The sequence below is a fragment of the Acanthochromis polyacanthus genome, chromosome 15 (assembly GCF_021347895.1).
Source record: "Acanthochromis polyacanthus isolate Apoly-LR-REF ecotype Palm Island chromosome 15, KAUST_Apoly_ChrSc, whole genome shotgun sequence".
Lineage (NCBI taxonomy): Eukaryota > Metazoa > Chordata > Actinopteri > Pomacentridae > Acanthochromis > Acanthochromis polyacanthus.
Genome location: NC_067127.1, coordinates 11,821,614 through 11,844,447, shown reverse-complemented (window position 1 = coordinate 11,844,447; position 22,834 = coordinate 11,821,614). Strand labels below are relative to the sequence as shown.

The following is a 22,834-nucleotide window of genomic DNA, read 5'->3' as shown; positions in this document are numbered from 1 at the left end:
AATTATCCACATTTTTTTCCCTCCACGAATGTATCTTCGTGTGTCAAAGTATTTTATTTTACATGTTACTTTTTTTCACTCAAACTTGTAACTATTCGGTTACATGGGCAGTAAAAACATAAAAACCTCAGGCTCGGTGACGAACTGGTTTTACAGAAGTGTGGGGTTTGTAGTTCTTACATGCAGCTGCTTTGCTAAGCTACGCTTGCACACGAGTTTGCCATGTGGGACTTGTGTTGAAACGTTGTGTTAGTAAGTTTCCAACCTCAATCTATCCGTGGTTGGTGTTGTCAGTCATAATGTCGTTTTGTTTTAACTTCGACCTTCCTGCACAAACAACAAACCCCGAAGACGTGGACGGAAATAAATTGCAAAATGGAAAGAAAGACGAAGCTGCTAAGTCTGTGAGTAACGTTAGCTCATTAATAATGTGCTGCAGGTTTAGCTACTCAGTATTCAAAGCTGTCTGGCAACTGGTAATGTCAGATTGTAGTTTCCTAACTGGCGCCTGTTATGTAGTGACTGATCTTTTTTAAATACGGGTATCAATGCAGGAAGAGCAGAATTTCGGTCCTACTTATTAATATGTAAACGATCCAAGGACAAAGTCAAGATAGCATCAAAAAAGTAAAATTAACACAAAAAAAGTACATGAAAAGTGGCTTATGACATTTTGTTCTTAACCTTGGAAATGATAGTTAACTAAAAATACTATCTGGAGGCCCCTTCCTACTTCCCTTTGTGGTATTTTCTTATTTATTTCAACTTAAATACGTTTACAACAACAAATATTGGTCCAACTTATTGAGGAATTCCATTTTATTCAATATTAAATAAAACATAAACTTAGAAAATCTATTCATGTGAAGTATATCCTAAAATACAATCATATGGCATTAGAAAATAAAAGATCTCTAAAAAAAATGTTGCATTTGAAAATAAAAGTCATCTGAAATAAACAATAACTTATTTGAAAAATGCCTTTTTTAAAACTAGAAACCTATTTATTTGATTGCTACATTTATTTAGATATTTATTGCCCTGTTTATTAATTTGTTTATTTCATAACCCAATTTATTTCTTTCTTTATGTGTTTGTATGTTTGTTTAATTTTGAGTAAATCTATGTTCCATGGTTTATGATCCAGATTAAATTAAAAAATATATACAAGCTGAAATTACAGTAAACTAAAAATCCAATTAACTGTTTCATGACAAGATATAATTTCTGTGCTGGTTGATGTATAGAGTTATAACACCCATAAAGAAGAGCCATAACTCCTAAATAAAGAATGTTTAAGAGAGTTCTGTAGTTTTTCAGTTTACAAGATTTAATACAGTGTTTACCTTCTTAGATATTTAAGGCTAGCATACACTATTTCATTTAAATCCAACAACCACAAACACAGGGAAAAAGAACAAAACCACAAATGTACAGAATCACAGTGTGTCTGTGTCACCTGCAGAGCAGCGCCACCAGAGGGAATAGGTTCTACCTTGTGAACATTTCATTGTTCAGATTGAACTTTAAGATAAATAAATGAATGGAACAATATTGATTTTAACATTTAATCACTTATAAAGTACGACCTGTCTGCTGTAACAATAGATCCAGGGGGCAAAAAATCATTAATTCACCTCTTAAATGTAGCACAAAGGAAAAGGGCAGGGTCAGACCTCGTCACTGATAGAGGCACAGATTATTATTTAATTGAACGCTGTGTACTGTGTGATTTCATCATGGTTTGTCAACAATAAAAATTCTTCCGTTAGGTGTGCATCCACTAGAAAGTGTGTGTTGATTATCTTTTCATCACAGGTCTGAGGCATGTCATTAAAAGTTGTGATGGAAGTCGTACAAGTTGAAACCGATAGAAGACTGTACGAGGTGTTATTTATGAAGTCTGACGCCCAGATTCTTAGACATGCAACAAACTCTCCAGGCATTATTTTTTTTTATCTTAAGCTGTTGCGCGCTTGTGGGTGTGACTACCTAAAACATTTGACCCTCCATGACTTTTGCAAACAGCAGTTTAGGCACACAGTGATTCACGTGACTGATTTGTAATAGTTTCGTGGTGAACTTAATCAACCAGCATTCAATAAGTTAACAAATGGACAGCTTAAGAGACGCCGGCTCAGAATGGATTTAAGAGGTGTCGACATACAGTGAATACAAACAGTATTTGTTACATTATTTGACAGAACTCTGTTAATTTCCTGTTATTTCTGAACATCTCTTATGCTTGAGTAAATGAAGCCATAATCAACAAAAATTTCGTGTTGGTGTTTTTCCTTTGGGGAAGGCTACAATTTCTCTGTGGTTGATGCCAAAAATTCCTCTCCATCCTGCTAGTGAATAGATGTAAAGTCAATCAATATAACATTGATTGTTGCAACACTGTAAAACAATTAATAATCAAAATTTCATGTGTTGATTTTGTTTTCCCTTCTAAAATGAGCCCAGATCTCGCAGCATTAATTGCATTAGCACTTTACTTTGTCATGTTCCCTGAAGTTCAAAGCCATTTCAATACATTATTGGAGTCGAAAAACATATTTCAATGTCATTGCTGGTTCTATCAGTAAGTGCAATTTAAAAATAAAAGTAAACTAAAGTGAGGAAGTAAGCTACGAAGATGTAGTTGTGCATGAGCATGAACAGTTTCCATTTTGTTTCTCATCAGCACATAAGACAAGATAAGATAAACTTTATTGATCCCACAGTGTGGAAAGTTCACATAAAGCTTATGGAACAGCTTACTAAAATAAAATCCTTAATTCTTCCCAAATTCCTGTGAAGACTCCAAGGTTTCAATATCATTTCATTCGAAAAATGCTCCGAGTCATTGCGTCAACCTCCAAACGCTCATGCATTGATTTTATCTCCTACCAAATTTGTCTCAAGCCATGATATTGTCAACCTTAAACACACTTTTTCCCACATATCACACACAGATAGCTGAGAAAGTGCTTTTCTTCTCTAACCATGCGTACTGCTTTGTGTTTTGCAGACAGAGGATAACACCAAACCAACAGAACCAGTAAAAGAGGCCAAAGAGCACCTTCCACCATCTGACCCACAGTTCCTCCTTGACGATGCTGTCTTTGAAACGGTTACCATTGGAACACTTCCTCCTCTGCACTTTCTGAACGAGACCGTTTTTGAGAAGACGGCCTTGGAGAGAGAGGATGGAGAGAAAATTCTGTCTCGCACGGCAGAGCAAAGGTCTGATCTCATTTCAGGCGTGTACGAGGGAGGCCTGAAGGTGTGGGAGTGCACGTATGACCTCCTGGAGCTGATTGAGAAAGATGGAGAGACCTTTGGGGGAAAGGCGGTTTTGGATTTGGGCTGCGGTGCTGGGCTGCTGGGAATACTGGCTCTGAAGCGAGGAGCCACGCAGGTCCACTTTCAAGACTATAACAGCACTGTCGTTGAACAGCTGACAGTGCCAAATGTAATGCTGAACTGCCACGAAGACGATGAAGTAGACAGTGAAGATGACAAAGAAGGGAGCGGAAAGGGAAACGTAGAGGAGGAAGCTGGCTGTAAAAACAAGGCGAAAACAAAAGAGTACGTAAAGGAGAGCAGCCCACTTCCAAAGAAAAGAGCTGTAGACCTTTCCCAACACCCATTACTCACCAAGTGTCATTTCTTCTCTGGTGACTGGAGTACATTTCTTGATTTGGTTCTAAAGATGGACCCACCAACCAAATTCGACATTATATTCACTTCAGAGACTATCTACAATACTGTGTACTACCCTGTGCTACATGAAACCCTCCAAAAGCTGCTGGCCCCACATGGACTGGTCTACCTAGCCACCAAATCTCACTACTTTGGTGTAGGTGGTGGACTACATCTGTTTGAGACGTTCGTGGAGGAGAGGGGTGTTTTCTCTTTGGATCACCTGTGGGATGGGGAGGAAGGCCTTCAGAGACATGTAGTGGTACTGCGATTTAAAAAGCCAAAGGACACTTGAATAAGGACTGTGAGGGAGTTATGCTATGTTAACCCTCTGAACCCCATTTTCACTCACTGTGGGCTCATTTTTTTACAGTAAAGTCCTGCCCCTTGTGGAAACAGCACATGCATGGCTAGAAGTAGGATGAACTGAAACATGTTTTTTGTGCAATATAACAAAGGTCATCATGGAATAAGTCATAAAAAACTTTTTTTTTTTAACAAAAAAATAGAAAAACAAATAAACTGAACAGGTGCACCATTTTCAAGTGCTCACAAGTGTTACCAATACTGGAAGAATGTGTCTCTACATACTGTAGATATTTTACAGCTTGTATTTTTAATTTGTTTCCATCATTGTGTCCTCTTGGCTCTGTGGAAACAGATGAAATTCTTAGAATTCTTGTCACGTGATAGTTGGTTGCAGTTGAGTCACTAATGACTTCATGGTTTCTCCCAGGAAGACAGTATGTCTTGTTTTGTTTTTTACAGAATCTGTTTAGCGTAAACGGTTTATTTTTTGGCAAATTTTTAAATGAGACATGTAGAATAAAGTGATTTTGAGCTAACATTTGGTTATGTTTTTTGAAGGAATGATTTATCACAGATGAGTAGTTCAAGATCCATCGGAAAAGTAGAAAATCCACCTTACTGGTTGTGATGAATGGAATTTTGGTGAGTTTTTTTCCCCCTCCAAAGACAGCAGGCCTTTAAAACCCACTGTTGGTTTTGTGGTTCAGTGGGTTAAAATGGATTTATTGATGGACAGGTAAATGGAAAAGATATCAAGTCTCCATTTTGTTATGCCACGCAAAGCTTGTTTAATGTGTGTAGAAGCAGCAGTGGTAAAACAGGGAAAAGCTGTAATAAAAAATGCTGTCTCATCTCCTATTTGCTCTTTGGTTACTTACACCTTCTTTCACTTCCTATATAGAAATTTGAATATGCCTGCCAGTAACTGAAGTGCAGTTGAAAGGGGCTGTTACAGGTCTTTAGATGCATGGGGAGGAAAGAAAGGAAATGGGCTCAGTGACCTTTGCGAGTGATTTCCCCAGTGTTCAAACACCAGCATGAAAGCCAGGCTTGTTTCTGAAGTCCAGCGCAAAATGTCAATTGCAACTTATCCCACCAGCCCAAGGATGTAGTTTGAAAGTGGATTCTAGAGTCACTACACATCAATGGTGGGACTCTATGGGGTCTCTGTACCTCTTATTCTGCTGGTTTCATTTCAGCTAAACTCTACATAATCTGGGTGTGCTCTATTCCAGAACAACAAAAGCCGTGACACATTTCCTAAATATCTACATCCTGGCTATATACACAAATATGCATCCATGTTCAAGAAGGGAATTTTGGTGTATTTTTTCTAGCGCCATGTGGAATCCCCTTTCATCCAGATCAAGGAAATCCACTGAATTAATCTGACAGGGCTTTTTTCAGGGGAAGTATGCGTCGTGTCCAGACTAGCTTCTCGTATTCCTGTGACTAAAGAGGATGAGAAAATCTGAGGGTTTTTACAGTCACTGACCAATTAAATTGCAGGAACAATACGTGCTGCTGGTTTGTTTAAAAGCAGTGGTTTTACCCTGCTGACCCACTTCTGTCTTGTCCATTTGATTGAACCAGAGCAGTATCACATGACATCCCTGTCATGTTTGACTATGACCAGAGCAAATAAAGTTCTGTTAGTTTATGAGTATGCCCCTGTCAGACTTCACCTGAATAAATGACTCCAGCTACACAAGTACTCAAATGAATCGAGCTCATCCTAAACATTCCCGTGACGCAAACTAAATGACATTTAGCAAAGGTAAAAAAATAACTTATCTAGGAAACACAGCGTCACTAGCTCAAACATGACTGTGCATTTCGACACCCACAGCGTGTGGACAGAATTTCCAGCTACCTATTATGTAAATATACTGTAGTGTCAAACCTTTTCTCACTCATACAAATAGAGAATGCACCAAACATGGTTTCTGTTTGCATATGCCTGGCCGGCAAACTTCCAGTGTGTCCACTTCGTCATCGTCTCTCATCTCGACAGCTGTTCATGGCCTGTGGGGGAATTCCTGGTTCCTCGAGTAGACACAGCCTTTCCCCTGCTTACTTTATGGGAACAGGGGGCAGGGCAAGTCAGATGGTTTTCCTCAGAAACTATTATGTGTTGATTCACTGTGAGGGGGCGTGCTGTTCACTCCCACTGCTTCCTTCTTACTGGGAAGTGACTGTCAGGCTTACCGTACAGAGGGAGTGTATGAACAACAGAGAGGAGGGAGGCTGATGGGTGATGTGAAAGGTTGCTTGTATTTAAGGTTGCTTTGCTCTGAATGTCAGACAGTATGCTACATCCTTCCTTGGGACTTAGAGGACGTGGGAGAGAGAGAGGGAGAACAGAACGTGCAGGTGAACTGGGGAGGGATGTATGTTCGTTTTTTTTTGAGGAAGGGCTTGCTGCTGATTCAACGCTAAAACATCTCTCTGGTGAGGTGGGATTGCTGTAGTGTGTTTACGAGCTTCACTCTTCAACAGCACAGTGCTGGGAGGCCTGTATGAGGAGGTTTGTTTCTGATACACCCAGGATCTGGAAAGAAAATCCACTTTGAAAGATTGGTGTGAGTATGTTAATAGAAAACTATCAAACTGGTCAAGATGTGGCTGTTTTTTGCTTTAACTGGGCATAAATCTGTTGAAATTGGCAGATGTACCAATAACTACAAACATGTTTGAAGTAGGAAAGTTCTTAGAGTGTCAAATATGTCATGCTGTGTTAACTGTTCTGATCTGTGAATGAAGGCTTTTTAATTTTCTGTGTACTGCAAGGCAATTGATGCCCTCATAGGGGATTTCTTGCCTTGTAACAGGCCGTAGAACCGGTTGTTTCCCGGTCCAACTGCCAAAAAAGCGATATGAGTTTCCTGAACGTGCTCAGGTGTGGCCTTCCTCACAGAATTCATTGTACTGTACTGCTCCTTAAAAGAATGCACACTCATAATGGATAAAGCACAGTGGCTGAGATAACGCTGGGGAATAATCTCAATGTACTGTCACTGTCAATATTGACTCCAGGCCTTGAATGAGGTATTTTTCAGATGAAGGAAGAGGATCTGTAGACCAGCGCAGGTCAGTTAATATCAAACTTACATTCTAGGGTTCAAAGATACATCGGCCAACGGTGTGTAACTAATTACAACGTCCCAAAGTTCTTTCCCTGGGAGTGTACGGCCATAACTGATGAGTCATTTCGTGCCTTGACCAGAGCACTATCACCATGATCTGATTCAGAGCTTGCATCAGCCCAGTGGACAGACTTTCATTTCAGTGGCTGTGAGGCATTTCCAGTAATACTTAAGTTGTAAAGATGATTGGATACCTCAGATGACCCTGAAACTCTCCGCAGGCTCTTTCTAACCACAGAATTGGATCTGCTCAATAATAACTGCATTTTGGGAGGTTTGGTTTTGACTTTGCTTTTATTTTTAACTTAACATCTTTCAATCCGTTTCCATTGTTTTAGATTGAGTCATGCACTGCTGTAAAATGCAAATGCCAGCTGTGACTGATAGCTGTTTAAGATCAAGTTTAGTTGCCACTGTAATGAACTCTTGCTCAATCTTACAGTGGAAGAAGTAGGGCTGACGTTATCGTCTCATCCTCACGCTGTTTTTCTTGAGAAATGGGTATGAGTGACTCAACCCATATGCGCTGCTCAACAGGTCATATCAATTCTCTTGAACTCAGCTTCATTATGATTTTTTTAATTGATAACCTTTTCAACTTTCATGTTGTTTTGCTGGTTATAGGTGGCATGCTTATGTTTTTTTTTATGTTAACACATAGTCTGAGCTGTAACGAATTTTGATAATAAAGTGTGAGTTGCGTCAAGTGAATCGACCTTTCAAGGATCAAGCAGACCAGATTGGGATAAGTGCTCTACTATGAGAACTGAATTCCATAGATGGTGACATCTTCAGGTGTCATCTATGGGCTCAGTTCTTTTGGCATGGTACTAATTTGTCAACCATATACTGCACATCCCGCACAGCAGAAGTCATGACCGTGTGAAAGCAATAACACTTGTGTGATATACACTCGGGCTTCAATCACAGCTCTTATTATTGTCTTTATGCATGTGTATGATTTTTTTTATTATAAACAAGATTTTCATTTCAAATTGTGACTCAAATAATTATAAAATACTGAGCTTTTCTAAGTTGATGTTATGCTGGATATATCTTACACATTACCAATAAAGTAAATCAAAAATAACTATTTTTCTGTGTAATTTATTAACATTTTGTTATATTTTGAAGTATAAAATGCAAGTTACACAATTCACAGGAAAGATTTCATAATTTTCATAAAGACATTGGCTGCCACGTTACATACGGAACCCACACATGCGGACCTCCTGTTTCCAGATGTTATCTCAGCTCTAGTTCTACAAAATCTGCAGCCATGGCGATAGCCTGTTAGCAAGAATAGCTGAACAATAGGATTACACATGACAACCAACATCCTTTTCAATTAGACAGTTGTGGGAATATAACAAAATTTCAAGCTGCGGATGTAAAGGCATCCCAGATGAGCCCTGTTGACTTTAGATTTTTTTTAACATAGCATATGTTAACTGAGGTGAATGTAAAATTAGAAAATCAGCAAAATCAAAATTGCCTTGACAGAATAAATGAATGAATGGAAAATGAAGTGTAATCAAAAAGGTGAATGAAGACAAGAGGAAAACCCAAACCAAACAAGAAACCACTTGCACAGCGAGAGAGAGAGTAAACAACTGAATGTACAAGTGAACCATATGGATGTCCTTCCTGTTTCACAGTAAAAAGAGAGTCAACCACTGACACAAGCAAGAAGTTATGATGGCATCACAAACTTCTGTAACAGGTTTCAGCAGGTCTTTTTGAGGTATCTGCATGTGAGAATTCAAACACAATAACTCAAGTCAAAGACAGTAGTGCAGAGTGATATAAGGTGAAAACAAAGGGAAAGAAAACCGTGTGCAATATATATAATCTAGTAATTAAAAACAACAACAGCGCTATTCACATACAACCTTTACAACGGCAATCAGGTCAAGATCTGCCGTACGCTGATTGAAACTGAAAGATTGTCTTCATTTTTTATCCATTACCACAGCCCTTAGCCATCTCTTGTTAAATGAGGTGTCCATTCAGTTTCAGGGGCTGTTTCTCTCACACCCAGATGGGGCTTGATAAACTGTGGTTGCCCCATGATAGGTAAGAACATCATTTCAAATCCCCTAAAAAGAAGCTCCCGTTCTGGGAGGGTGAAGCCCTCAGGCTAAACTCTGTTCTGGGACTGGTGCCACAGTGGTCAGAGTGGAAATTAAATCACAGACACCGAGGATGCCATGGTTGCTGAATTTGCACACATATCACTTGGATTTAACAACATCACAGCTGAAGGTCACAGCAGTGGTTGTGTTCTTCAACGTGCTGGCTGAGTCCTGTGTATATTACATGGTAGAAAACTGCATATATATAAATCAGCACTTAAAGAATGGATGTTCTCTTGATATCTGACAGGCAGGTTTAAATAATTTATATTTATATTTTGAATCAATATATTTTAATATACCACTATGTTTCATTAACGTGCTGTAAGCTTGCATTTAGTGTTAATGAAACAAGTGTCAGTGCCATAGTCATCTTTTACCAAGGAAGTAATAACAAAAAAATCTCAAGTTTCTCATATGAAGTACCTGAAATAAACATATTTACTGAATAAACTGGCACTATTTCCTTGTCATCACTCATGTGGAATACAATATGGGTCCTGTATTGTGGTCAAAAGACAAAACTATCTAAGCTAAGCCTAAATGTGGTTAATGTTTGATCAGTAACTCCTGTAGATATGCACACTCAAGAAAAATTGTTTAGTTTCTACTTCTATTTAAACTGATATAATATACCTGTACTTTAACTCCTGAAATGCAGTTAGTACAGTATAGCAAAAGGACTAGCCCAGTCCAGTTGCTGCAGTCAAGGCATCGTTATAACAACATGGCTATGAAATCTTTAAAGTGATGATTTTTTTAGACAAATTTAGATTTTTTTTCTACAAGGGCTATTGCTCCAGCCACTTTATTTAGGGACTCTTGACATACAAGCTAAACTTATTTGTACAAATATATTGTTTGAACATTTTATAGACAGAAAAGTGGAAAGTCACAAAAGAAAATGACTGCATTTGCTCACGTAGATTTTTGAATTGGACTATTTCTACTTTCTGATTCTACTTCATGACATCTTAGAGCAAAGCTACACTCAACAACTGTTTTGGTGATTACAACTTGTAGCAGGTAAGCTGATCCAGATTTAACATCCCCAGTGAGTCAATTAAAGTACTTGCATCACTTATTCAGCTGTAGCATGGTTGTTAAAAGGATGCCTCCACATCAGTTAGTATGCACTTAAAGGGATCATCTCTGATGGTTAAAAGAGCATTTTGCTAAGAATACATCTGCACATGTAGGACTTGATATAATTATTACATTTTAGTTGTCCTACATGTACATGACTGCAGTATCTGAAGGCCACTCCTTAATGGAGATTTCCTTTGAAGATCCATTTGGCCCATAAAGCCATCATTTGGCCCGAGAAAAACTTTTCAGTCCCAGCCCTGAAATCACAGCCTCCTGTAGTTTGACTGACAGTTTATGAACCAATTATATTCCCTTACAAATCTACACAAACCTCATCCTGCATTCTCGATGGCTGTCACAGGCCCTTTGTCAGTGACGTAGTACATTCATCCAACCAATGGTGAGACAGTTTTTTTGTCGAAGATGAGCAACAGGACCCCGCTGAGTGTAACATAACGATCATCTGAGTTAACCGTTTACTGCAATACAACATAGCTTTTGTGAAGTTTTTATGGTTTAGTTTAGTCTGTCTCTGTTGAACTCGGGGTGGGTAGCAAAAGATTACTGCGCATACGTTGTTTTTCACAGAATAACCGGGTTTGTTCGAGGCCGTGGCATGGATGAGGTACGGCCTACCAGTGGTGCTCAAGCCCACGGGCTGGTGCCGCTGTTTCCTCCCGGACTGCAGGCTATCTATGGGGAATGTCGGCGTCTTTACCCCGAGCAGGCTAACCCGCTTCAAGTTACAGCCATTGTAAAATATTGGTAGGTAGCTCACTGTGTTGTTGCTTGTCTGACATACATCTGGGCAATAGGAATAAGTTTATATAGTGTTCTCAAGGCGTTAGCCAAGAGTTAGCTTAGCGGCCAAGCTAATGTTTAAGCTAACTAACCTAACATATAGAAAACATTCTACAAGTAACTTCTACTATGACTTAAAGTTCACCAAACTATGCAAGCTTATATAAAACACTTGGATTTAAATGTATCTTACAGTGTTTATATGTAGTTATGGCCTTCAATGTAAGCTAACTGTGTTTACATGGGAGTACTGAGGAGTAAACGTACTCCACTGACCACAAAAACAAGTTTTTCATGGCTGAAGGGTTTTCATTATGTGCTTCTCGCAGGCTAGGAGGACCAGACCCGTTAGATTACATCAGTATGTACAGGAATGGGGGCTGTCCAGCTCAGGACGTCCAGGAACATTGGCACTATGTAAGCTTTGGTCTGAGTGACCTGTACGGGGATAATCGTGTTCATGAGTAAGTATCCTGATGCTAACAGCTTCTCTGAAGTTGCTCGTTGTTGGGAGGGATTTCAGGGCATATTTGATGCAACAGATGAGGAGCTTTCTGGATTTGTTTCTGCATTTCATTATACGTTGTGATAACTGTGGGAAATCAGCCCTTAAGCCTTACAGTATGCCAAATATTTGCTCACTTCAGGATCCCATTAACTGTAGCCCACCTAATGAGCTTCTGTTATTCTACAGTTTCTTGATCTTGACAAGTATTGTGATTCTCACAGCCCACATGCATGTACAAATAAAGCTACTATTGCTGATGATTTGTTTCTTAATTTTTTCACTGTATATGTGTGTGCCAGATTTACAGGGGCAGACGGACCTAGTGGATTTGGCTTTGAGCTCACCTTCAGACTCAAAAGAGAGGTGGGAGAGACTGCACCTCCAACATGGCCAGCTGAGCTCATGCAAGGCCTGGCTCGCTATGTGTTCCAGTCAGGTAAGAGCACAGAGCCACCTTTTCTGTCTTTGCATGCAGTAATGTCGCATTAAAACATCTTCAAATACTGTATTTGGGATGGGGTGAAGGACGTTGCTGAATCCCATACTTAAAAAATATACATTTTTTTCACCACTTTTTTGAGCAGTTTGTGCAACAAAAACTGTTTTCTTTTTCACCACTCTTGTGAGCAGTTTTTGCAACAAAAACCAACCATGAGAGATTTGATAAGGCTTTAATAGTTAATTTATTAAAAACAACAAACATTTGGTAATATAGTGTGCTTTGAATAATGAATATGTTTTTAGTTTTAGTGGCGCTCTTTAGCTATTGCTTACACTAAACAAGTCAGTTTTGCGATATTTATTTAGACTCTGCCACTGTCCTTTTTTTAAAAAAAAAAAAGAAGGAGAAAATGACAAATTTTTTAAAATGAGATCAACAGATAATGAAAGATATTGCCGGATAGCCATATGTTCTTCATCTGTCACTTGTAAAATTTGCTTTGATTTGTGACTTTCATTTAACTGCAGTTCATGAGTAGTCTAGCAAATGATTTATCTGTATTATTTTTGATAGAATAACTCCCTATTGGCTGCAGTTGCCTTACAACAATGTGAAGTCTTTGTGAAACCAAAGAATGTGTCCTTGTTAAGGTAGCCTGCAATTCCAGTGATACATTTAAACATGTTTGAATGGAGCAGTGTGCTTTGGGAGTTTTAGGTTTGCTGCACATCATTTGTGTTTGTTGGAGCCCTGCGTATTGACAGGAAGTTTAATTTCCCCTTTTCCCCTCTGTCATTTTAGTAGGATTGTTTTCACAAATGACAAAGAAGACTGTTGTTGGAGTATGAATGTGCACTGTTTAGATAATGACTATGTACTGTGTTGTTAAGTTCTTTAAATCCTTCAGTCCTGTATGTAATGTACAAAAGAAAATGTGGTTGACAAGGGAGGGGGCATGCATTAAAGCGATGCAAAAAGAGAAGAAGGCTATTCACTGTATGCTCTCTTCTCCTTACCACCCAGCCCTTCTCTGCTTTCCAGCTGGGGTCAATTTGCGTGTGGGTGGGCTAGGCCCTAAGCTAAATGAATGCTGATTCCTGGCCATCTTCTCCTGTTCTTTTCTCCGCAGCAAATCTGGACTGGGTGCATATTACCTCCCAAGCAGACAGATTTACTCTGATTGAAATGCATTTTTTGTGGTTCTCGTTCCACATTTGGGTCTCAGTTTCTCACTTAGTCACTCGCTTTCTCTTGCTGATGTGTGTCCCCACTTTTCCTGTTACTTTAACCTTCCTTCACCATTTAAGTACAGTCACGCAAAGAAATATAGGAAAGTGCGGCTGTTTTTTTTACCGGTGGCTAAACTTACTAATTGAAATGCGCTTAATGAACTCTCATGACTGATTGTACATTCTTGATATCTTAATGTTTGTGAAACTGTTTTAAAAATGAGCGTCTGCTTTTGTTCTCTCTTCTGCAGAAAACACATTTTGTAGTGGTGACCATGTGTCATGGCACAGTCCACTAGACAACAGTGAATCTCGTATCCAGCACATGCTACTTACAGAAGATCCACAGATGCAACCAATTCAAACTCCATTTGGCTGTGTGAGCTTTCTCCAGGTGAGTTCACTATGGGATCATCAAATAGTGTAAATAACTCCATATGAGGCTCTTTTGGGATCAGGTTATTTTCCACAGAATCCAAGATAACGGATGCATTTAATGGAATTTGATTGAGGATTTGGACAAATCAGATTCTTTCATCAGGATAGATGACAATGACAGGACCATAGGCAAAGAATGTCATTTACAATCAGGCATGACAAAAGTCGTTATTTTAAAATTCATGCGTTTAAGCCAAAATTCCATTCTAAAACAATAGAAAACACATGACAGACAAACCTAGTAAGTCCAAGTGAGAAATCTGTTTGAGTAAGGACATTTGCACATGTAGCTAATATTATGCACTGCCACTCATCAAAAGCAGGAAGAAGCACACTGAAAGTAACACAATTGTGGATGGCACCTTCTCATACTCTATACTGTCTCCTATAGATTGTGGGTGTATGTACAGAGGAGCTACAGGCAGCCCAACAGTGGAACGGCCAAGGCATCCTGGAGCTGATGCGTGGAGTCCGAGTGTGAGTCCAACTGTGCAGCAGGCGGTCGGGCTACATTAAGGAGACATGATTTAGAATTTAACCTTCTGGTCTCCAAACAGTTTCTGGTCTTGTCTTTGCTCCTGTCACTTTCTTATTCACTGTGAGCTCAATTTTCACTGCAACATACCATCCTGCATATAAATGGGTAAAAACACCCCATTAATCGAGGCAGTGAAATCTCAAAAATGTCTTTTGTGCAGTGTACGACACAGGTACAGTGCCATTTTAAGCTCAGATGTGGCTATGCACAGATGTTAATTAGTCAAGTCCAAATAGGTTAGTAGACAGAACTGCAATGATGACAGTGAATGTAAACATGGGTCTCGAAGCAAATCTGGTGTGTGACAGTATAGTAATCATTTAGATTTGCCACAAATTACGGTGCTTTACAAATGCACAAAAAAAATCTCCTTTTAGTGCATTTGTGATGAAAAACCATGAATTTACTTTGGATACGGCTAAAATAGATTTTTAACTGTCATTTATTTTTATTCTTTATTTCAGAATACAGACCTGATCTGCTTTGCTTGCATGATCTAACAGTTTTAGTTTAATGAACAGACTCAGAAATCTCAGTGACTTATGTGTTGAGGCACAATATTTACAGTTGTCTTCAAATGGTCAGTCATTGAACTCAAGTGAACTAAACTAAACCATCTAAAAACACTGTTGCCAAATGCCACTTTTGAGTGAAGTGTATGGAGTCCGCTTTGACAAATGCATGGTGAGCAGCAAGTGAACATCCTAGTTACTTGTTCATTCATTAACTTTGTGTGTTTGCGTTGAAGTTAATGCTGACCTGGACTAATGCTAATCTTTTTCCTTTCTGCAGAGCTGGTGGCCCCTGGCTAATCACAGACATGAGGAGAGGGGAGACCATTTTTGACATTGATCCACACTTACAAGTAAGGCTTTATTAAATTCTGCACACTCAGCTAAGTGCACTGTATTGTATTTTTACGGTGTGAGATAAGGTTTAATCTTATTTTCTATGGCTGCTAGTGGCTCGTGTGTGACAGATGTTTAATAAGCATTTTATTCTTCTGTGTTCTGTTTTCAGGAACATTGTTACACCTCATGGAAATTCTACTACATATTAACAGATTGTATAGCATCACCACATCTGCTATTAGATTATGCAAACAATTTATCGTGAAGGTCATTAAATGGAAATGTTCATTTGTGAGGAAGCTTAATATGACCAAAAAGTCCACACATGAACAGTAAAAGGAAGTCATTTATAGCTTGTAGTGCTAACTGGAACTGTTCTGGCACAGGTCAATGATTTGTCGGAAGCAAAGTGATCCTCACATGCACAAAACATTTGAACCCTTTATAGATAATGTTGTGTTATTTTGCAACAAATTATACATTGTTGCTCTGTGACAGTATCTAATGTTGAGCTTCTATGAGTATTCTATGAGCTAGTGTTAATAGTTGCGTATATTTCTTGCTCTTCTAAGCAGGAGAGAGTGGACCAGGGTATTGAGACAGAAGGCTCTAACCTGAGTGGGGTCAGCGCCAAGTGTGTGTGGGACGATTTGAGTCGACCGCCAGAAGACGAGGAAGACAGCCGATCCATCTGCATAGGATCGCAGCCACGTAGGCTCTCAGACAAAGGCATGTCATCTCCCAGCGGATCTAAAAATGCTTAAACAAGCTGTACACGGGAATTTTGCTTTCATGCTATCAGCTGTGCACAGTGAAATCATCCTTGGCTCGTTTTTGTCTGTGCGTTGACAGACACGGAGCAGATCAGGGAGACTCTGAGAAAAGGACTGGAGTTCAACAGCAAGACAGCGCTGCCACCTATCAACAGCCAGAGACAGAATCATGAGAGACCTCAGTGAGTGTTCCTCCTACATGCCAACACACACACACACGCACACACACTATCATGGGTTCAGCTCAGCACAAGGGTTGCACCAGGACAACTCCCCTCCACCGTGTGCAGTGACTCACAGCCCCACTGACATCTAACTGCTATCTACATTTTGTTTCTCAGCTCCCAGCATATAATGATGGTTTGTCACTACTCTGTTGCTATTTTTCTGTAGAATCAGTTGCGCCTTCTGCAAAATCAGGCAACACTTCTGCAGTCGGAGTTGCGAAATCAGTGTCTGTGTATTCCCACTTTTAGCTACAGGCTAAATGGCTGCCATTTCCTTCACAGTAGTTCTTTTCCACTGCTGTCAGCACGTTAGCAAGTGCACAGTTTTAGACTTTCTCGCTGACATTTTCCTTTGTTTCCTTCCATTCTTTCTTTACTCTCATTTGTCTCTTTCGCAGGAGTCGGAAGGACAGTTTGGAGAGCGAGAGCTCCGCAGCCATTGTTCCTCATGAACTGGTCCGAACGCGACAGTTGGAGAGCGTCCATCTGAAATTCAACCAAGAGTCAGGCACACTGCTGCCCCTCTGCCTGCGGTACTGTCCCATTCTCTCTCTCTCTCTCTCTCTCTCCTACACCCATACACCAAATCTACCCTTTTGGAATGTCTGTGAGGCAGACAAAAAAAAAAAATAGTCCAAACATTTGTGTTGAATGGGTGTGGCTGAAGCTTCTTAAGAAAGCACAGGAGCAAAAATAGAGATGACGCTATTTTTCTCAGAAGTGAAAAAGGGGCTTTCTGCAACTCAACCCCCAAATGTCAATTGAACTTTCCTCCCACGTGGACTTTGATGCCACTTCAAAGTCTGAAGAAAATAACAAGTTGGCTACTTTTTAGTTTGTCCTCTGCTTTTTTAGGTGAGCAGAATATATACCAGCATGAGATAAATATTCATATAACCTGTAAGGTGCATGAACTACAAGTAATGCATGTAGTGTTAGTAAACAGAGGACTGTTAGATGCAGATTCTGGTCCTCTGTTTTTGTCTGGTGTGTTTTCTGTGAATAGATTTGCTGTTTGCACATCTCTCTCCTGACCTTTAACTAACAATACAAGTCATTAAAGATTATTATTACTGTGCATCGATAAAGTAACTGAGCCGCTGGAGTCAACACAGCGTATGTACAATGATTGACTCTCTTTACTGCTCGCCTACACAGCAAGACGCACAGCAGGAAGAAGGTTGATAAGGACAAAGATCATCATTTGCCGAGTTCTGTGGTAAAGTTGACTCATTATTGTGCATTGACCAACATATGATCAGTAGACCGTCTCTTTTCTAGGCAGCTTGCATTTAAATTAGAGGAACTGTAAAATAAGACTGTAAATGGATTACAGATACCGAAAAGAGGAGAATCTGGAGTCCAAACAAAAATAACATGCATACAGATACAAAAACAGTTCTTGGCAAAATTGTAGTGTGACATTTGCAGGAGTTTTGTGGAAGTTACACACTTGTACCCGACTGCTGTCTGGGCTTGGTGTTTGTGACATTTGATGGAATGTGTATTTCTAAACAAAATCCCATCTAGACTGGGAACTCTAGAGGTATAAATGCTCCTTTAGTGATGCACCTTTGCACCATCAGGAGGATGAGTCTGCTTTTCCTTTTTCTAGTTTCTTCTGGGAAAGAATAGGAGTTAATTTATGGAGAGACCTTTGTGTTAACAGGCGAGAAATGTGCCGGGAGTTCAGCATGAGAACACAGTGAAAGGGCCCAACTATGTGGTACATGCATGGAGTGTGATTCTGTCAAATGTTTCCTACAAACTTTGACCTCTAATGTCTGTGAAGTTGACCCGCCTACACTTCTATGTCCTAATTGTTACCGCTTTTCTAGGTATCATGGTATCACTGTCTTTATTTCAAACTACTAGCTTTCTGCCAATTAGTATCAGCTATCAAACTAACTTCAAAAATGAGTGCGGTTTCAAATATCTAATAGTAAAATATATTTAAGTATTTACCTATATTTATTTTTAAATAAGTCACCGTTTCCATCTGTCTGCAACATAGACTGTATATATAGTGGACGTAGCATCTAGCTCCAGAATTGAAGCCCACCCGGAAGTGTCAAAAACTTGCAATATCCCGCCGTCCGCTAGGGTTGGCTCCAAAAAGCTTTTTCTCCATAGACCCCAATTCATTTTTGGAAAAAATAAAATTGATAGACTGATGTTCTACAGCTCAGGATTTTTTTTCCGTTAGTTTTCATGGTCAAAATGAGAGATCAGGTGGCCGATCTTAAAATAAATCAATACTGAATTTTAAATAAATTGTTAAAGTTGGCGGAGCCAGGGGGCGTGGCTATACTTGATTGACAGCAACAGAAGCCTCTGCGGTAAAACGTGGGCGGGATAAGAGAGTCCTCAGCCAATCCTGCCCCTAGTTGCTCTCCGGTCCAGCCTGTTTGATGACGCTTTTTACGTCACTGGCTCCAAAAAATCCAAAATGGCGACCAGGAAGTAGCAAAATCCGGGCTTCATTTTCTCGGCGTTGAAACCAAAGGGTGACGTCACGGTTAGTTCACGCCTGGTCTGCAATTATTTGCAGAAATTGGCACCAGACATCCATATCAGACTCAGACACATGCAACATTATGTTTCATTCTCATGGTAATAATTGCAAGCTTTCTGTTCTTGCATTGTTTTTCCTGACACACACACAGACATAGAGTTCTAATTTACATCCCTTCTTCTCGAATTGCGTCTAGAATTGCTCACCAAATATTGCAGGTCAATGAAATGTTTGCAGTAAAAAATAAGTTTGAATTTACATGAAGTGAAATCAGTCACAATCTACATCCAGTACTTACAAATTTCAAATCATAAAATATCCCACTATTGTGTTTCTGATACTGCTATATTCCATAAAATCTCCACTGCGCAGTTATGAATAGATAAGTCTAGTGCCAGCATTTATATAGTGTTTATATGTAAAAACATTTTATTAGTGCAAAATGATTGAAGACCTCAGTAACACAGACTGAAAAAGAGCAAACAGGATATTAGATATTACCAGGATAAGACCCTGAAGTAAAAGCTTTGGAAGTAGGGGTTCATAGAATTAAAACTTGCTGTGATAACATGTTTTGTGAATTTCAAACTGGGAAACTGGCTGTCCTCTGTCATCACCCACGCTCAGAAGCTGAAGTATAAACTTTAACCTGGAAAGCCACATTATTAAGTTTCACATAAAGAAAAAAACATTCTGTCACAGCTGCACTAAATGAAAAGTTTTGCCACCACTTCAGTATGCATGATTATCTTTGGAGTTCTTACTGTTTTGTGTATTTAATCTTCTTTTTACAGAGGTCGCTTGCTTCATGGGAGACACTTCACGTATAAAAGCATCAACGGAGACACAGCCATTACCTTCGTGTCGACGGGAGTTGAAGGAGCTTTTGCTACTGAAGAGCATCCTTATGCAGCCCACGGCCCCTGGCTTCAGGTATACTCACACAGACAAACTCTTGAGTTTCTGCGTAGTGCTTTCATCTTTAATGTATTCATTTGACCTTCTCCTCTCCCCGTATAGATACTGTTGACTGAAGAGTTTGTGGAGCAGATGCTTGGGGATTTACAGGAACTCAACACTCGTGAGGAGGTAAGTAAAATCCCTGTATTTTCACTTTTACTTTCATTTTGAAGTTACACAGCTGCCTATTTTTGCTGCTACTTGTGCGTGTCCTTTCCTTTTTGTGTAGACTAAGTTACCAAAGGAGTACAGTTGGCCAGAGAAGAAGCTGAAGATCTCTGTCCTACCAGACTCTGTGTTTGATAATCCACTGCAATGAAACAGATGCTAACATAGACACACACTTCCAGAGTGGACCATTATGAACAGGAGACCTCCCAGGACAAGCAGTGACCCTGAGCTGTCCGGATATGTTGTTCCTGCAATGGATGGACAGAGACCGTTTCACTCCTGAAGATGATCTGAGAGGTTATCGAAACGCTTTTGACTGTTACTGCATTCTCAGACTTGCCCCGCTGTTTACAATATTTCTCTGAGGCTTAAATGCTTTTGAGAACAATCCTGTAGGGCAAACAGGATGCTGTCATTCCTCCAGTAACTCCAAACTATCCATCACTAATGCGGTTGAGCATGCATCCTGTGATCACCAGTGTTTTAAGCAATAACTGGGTTGCAGTTCTTAAATACTGTTCTATTTATTCCAGTGGCCTTAGAAAAGGGAAGAAAAAAATCACAAATTGAACCTTTTTTTTTTTTTTATCAGCGCTGTTTTCAGTTGCGCTAATGTGTTTAATATTTACAAATGCTGGACATTTTTTTTTCTTGTTTGTTTGTGGTCACACCAAAGTTTTAACTGTTGCCATGTCACTGTCAGTTCCGTGTGCGTCTCAAATGTTCCATGATTCTGAAACGATAACCCGACAGTCTGTGATTAACGATCAGTCACTGCCACTTCATTTGGTGTCTGGCAGATGCTGCAGGTTTAACCACCTCTACTCCCCTGTGGCAAGAACGTAACTCCTGTGTTGAGTAATATTCTTTGAATCTGTTTTCTTTGCTTTCTCATGCAACGTGGTGCCTTTTATAGTTGTCAAATGAAACGCATCGAGTCTGTTGGAGATGTTAAGTGTTTTCAGTGTCCTCTCAAGTGCCGTCTCCAGTGGCCACACAAATGTAAAAGATGTTTTGTTTTTTTTCTTTAATCAGTGGGACCTGACTGAAAATGAGTTGGAGTATAATTCCTCAGTGCCTTGAGCTAAAAAAGGACTGCATATTTTCCGTTGGCTCTTAGTGCTGCCTACAGCTCCCGGATTGCTAAGAGACATCACTTTGAATCAAGGCTGCTGCGTTCACTGCCTTTTGCTCGTACCGTCATTGCATTCCATGTTAAGGCCAAAACAGAGACGAGACTACTTCTGCTACAGTGTCTCCTTACAAAAGTGTACCCTTATACAACACTTGATGGCATATCTTATTTTTGTTTGTCCTTTTTTACTCAGAATGACAAATATAAAGTTTAGACATTGTTGATATTGATGAATTTTCATATCTTATTGACTGAACTGGCTGATTGTAATCCCAAGTGCATTAAAGTGTGTAGGTATTTACACAAATAAAGCTGGATCACTAATTCAGACTTGGTGTGAAACTTATTTCTTAAAAAATATAGAATACAGGATGATGAGGTACACATGATTTAGTTTGTTCTGATTATTCAGTAATCAACAAAGGGGAAATAAAAGCAGTAATAACCTTTTATAGAGGTTTTTTAAGTAATAACTAAGGTGATTGTTGGTAGTAAAGTAGTCATTGTTATGAGCCTTAAGTACAATAACATGTATTGTGGGGTAGAAGGTCATTTCTCAAAAACACAAATGGGGTTGTTGCCTTCTAGTAACCTGCACAGCCTGTACTTAGACATTTTTTTTTCCTGGACCAGTGTTTATGTTCTCTTGCTTGTTGTCAGTTTCTTGCTGGTATTCATTTCTCTTTCCCCTTAACCCTCACCCCAACTGGTCGAGGCAGATGGCCGCCCTCTCTGAGCCAGGAGATCTCTACTGTCTCAAAATATAATAATATAAGGTAGAACATTATCAAATAAAGCAACATAAACTACAATAAAACCAAAGCCTGCTCACTGAGGTTTCAGGGGATCCTTGGATTTATTGGGTATTCAGGTATATTTTTGTAGAGTCAAATCTTAAGATCTAAATTATTCAAATTAATCTCCATATTACCCTTTGGTCCTAGTTATATTATTACATGAGTTAGGTTATTCTCCAAAATTCCTAAGGTTCCCTGAAAGTACAGACAATGCAGTCTGGAAGGTAATGCTAAATAATAAACATAATGCTTGGAAATTAAGGAATACATTAATATCAAGTTGAAAAGGATGGCCACTGCAGTGACGCCAAAATCATAAAGCAAACAAATGAAATGGCATGATGAAGAGAAATAATTAAAACACAGACTAAAACAATGTATATAAGTAGAAGGTGCAAAAACTGTAAATATTTCCAGATTGTGCAAATGTCAAAGTGACTAAATTGCAGGTAGGCACTCAAGTCTAGACAAAGAGTGACACTAGCTGTCTGAACTTGGGTATCTGCCAGCATTTACTTACTTTTACATTTGCAGAATCTGGAAACATCTACATTTTTCACATCTTCTTCTTTACACACCTTCTATTTATAAACCGAACCTGTAGCATGTTTAGATAAAATTACACTTTGTATGTATTTTATTGCACTACTTCATTATATTGTAGTGTATGTTCTGTAATGTGCATTATCCAGAAGTTGCTACAGTATTTTTTGTATAGTTCTTATTACACCAAATTCAGTTCAATTTAATTCAGTATCTTTATTGTTGTTGCAAACTGTGCAATGAAATCAGCTGCAATCTTAAGAGAAATAGTGCAAGTTAAGAAAATAATAAAATTAAAAAGGTAATAAAGATCACATAATATAAAATATATACTAAAAAAACACATTTCAGACAGACCCAAATGGATATCTACATTCAACAGATATTATACAACAATAATCTATATGATTTTTTAAATAGATTACTTCTGTACATCGTATATTTACATTTCTTAATGTACTTTAGATAGATAGATAGATAGATAGATAGATAGATAGATAGATAGATAGATAGATAGATAGATAGATAGATAGATAGATA

General features: G+C 39.1%; 2 protein-coding genes across 3 annotated transcripts; both read left to right on the top strand.

Moving 5' to 3' along the window:
- On the top strand, window positions 1-4,854 carry mettl18 (methyltransferase like 18). Its single transcript, XM_022205874.2, has 2 exons — window positions 1-404; window positions 3,014-4,854. The coding sequence occupies exons 1-2, from the start codon at window positions 300-302 to the stop codon at window positions 3,980-3,982; spliced, it is 1,074 nt and encodes a 357-aa protein (XP_022061566.1). The 5' UTR covers window positions 1-299; the 3' UTR covers window positions 3,983-4,854.
- A 5,902-nt stretch (window positions 4,855-10,756) lies between these two features.
- On the top strand, window positions 10,757-21,282 carry sufu (suppressor of fused homolog (Drosophila)). 2 transcript variants are annotated; one of them, XM_022205876.2, is made up of 12 exons: window positions 10,757-11,131; window positions 11,497-11,631; window positions 11,975-12,111; window positions 13,598-13,740; window positions 14,176-14,261; window positions 15,115-15,187; window positions 15,749-15,902; window positions 16,026-16,128; window positions 16,572-16,706; window positions 19,483-19,621; window positions 19,709-19,777; window positions 19,878-21,282. In XM_022205876.2, exons 1-12 carry the CDS (start codon window positions 10,983-10,985, stop codon window positions 19,965-19,967), a joined length of 1,413 nt encoding a protein of 470 aa, XP_022061568.1. In that variant the 5' UTR covers window positions 10,757-10,982; the 3' UTR covers window positions 19,968-21,282. The 2 variants fall into 2 exon arrangements, with proteins under 2 accessions (XP_022061568.1, XP_022061567.1); XM_022205875.2 differs by having other exon boundaries at window positions 15,746-15,902.
- The last annotated feature ends 1,552 nt before the right edge of the window (window positions 21,283-22,834 follow it).

Excerpts from the sequence above, each read along its gene's own strand:
- mettl18 (XM_022205874.2), top strand. The coding sequence starts at position 300 with ATGTCGTTTTGTTTTAACTTCGACCTTCCTGCACAAACAACAAACCCC. Across the intron at positions 405-3,013 it reads AAGACGAAGCTGCTAAGTCT|ACAGAGGATAACACCAAACC; the intron begins GTGAGTAACGTT and ends TGTGTTTTGCAG.
- sufu (XM_022205875.2), top strand. The coding sequence starts at position 10,983 with ATGGATGAGGTACGGCCTACCAGTGGTGCTCAAGCCCACGGGCTGGTG. Across the intron at positions 16,129-16,571 it reads CAGAATCATGAGAGACCTCA|GAGTCGGAAGGACAGTTTGG; the intron begins GTGAGTGTTCCT and ends TCTCTTTCGCAG. Across the intron at positions 19,622-19,708 it reads CCCACGGCCCCTGGCTTCAG|ATACTGTTGACTGAAGAGTT; the intron begins GTATACTCACAC and ends CTCCCCGTATAG.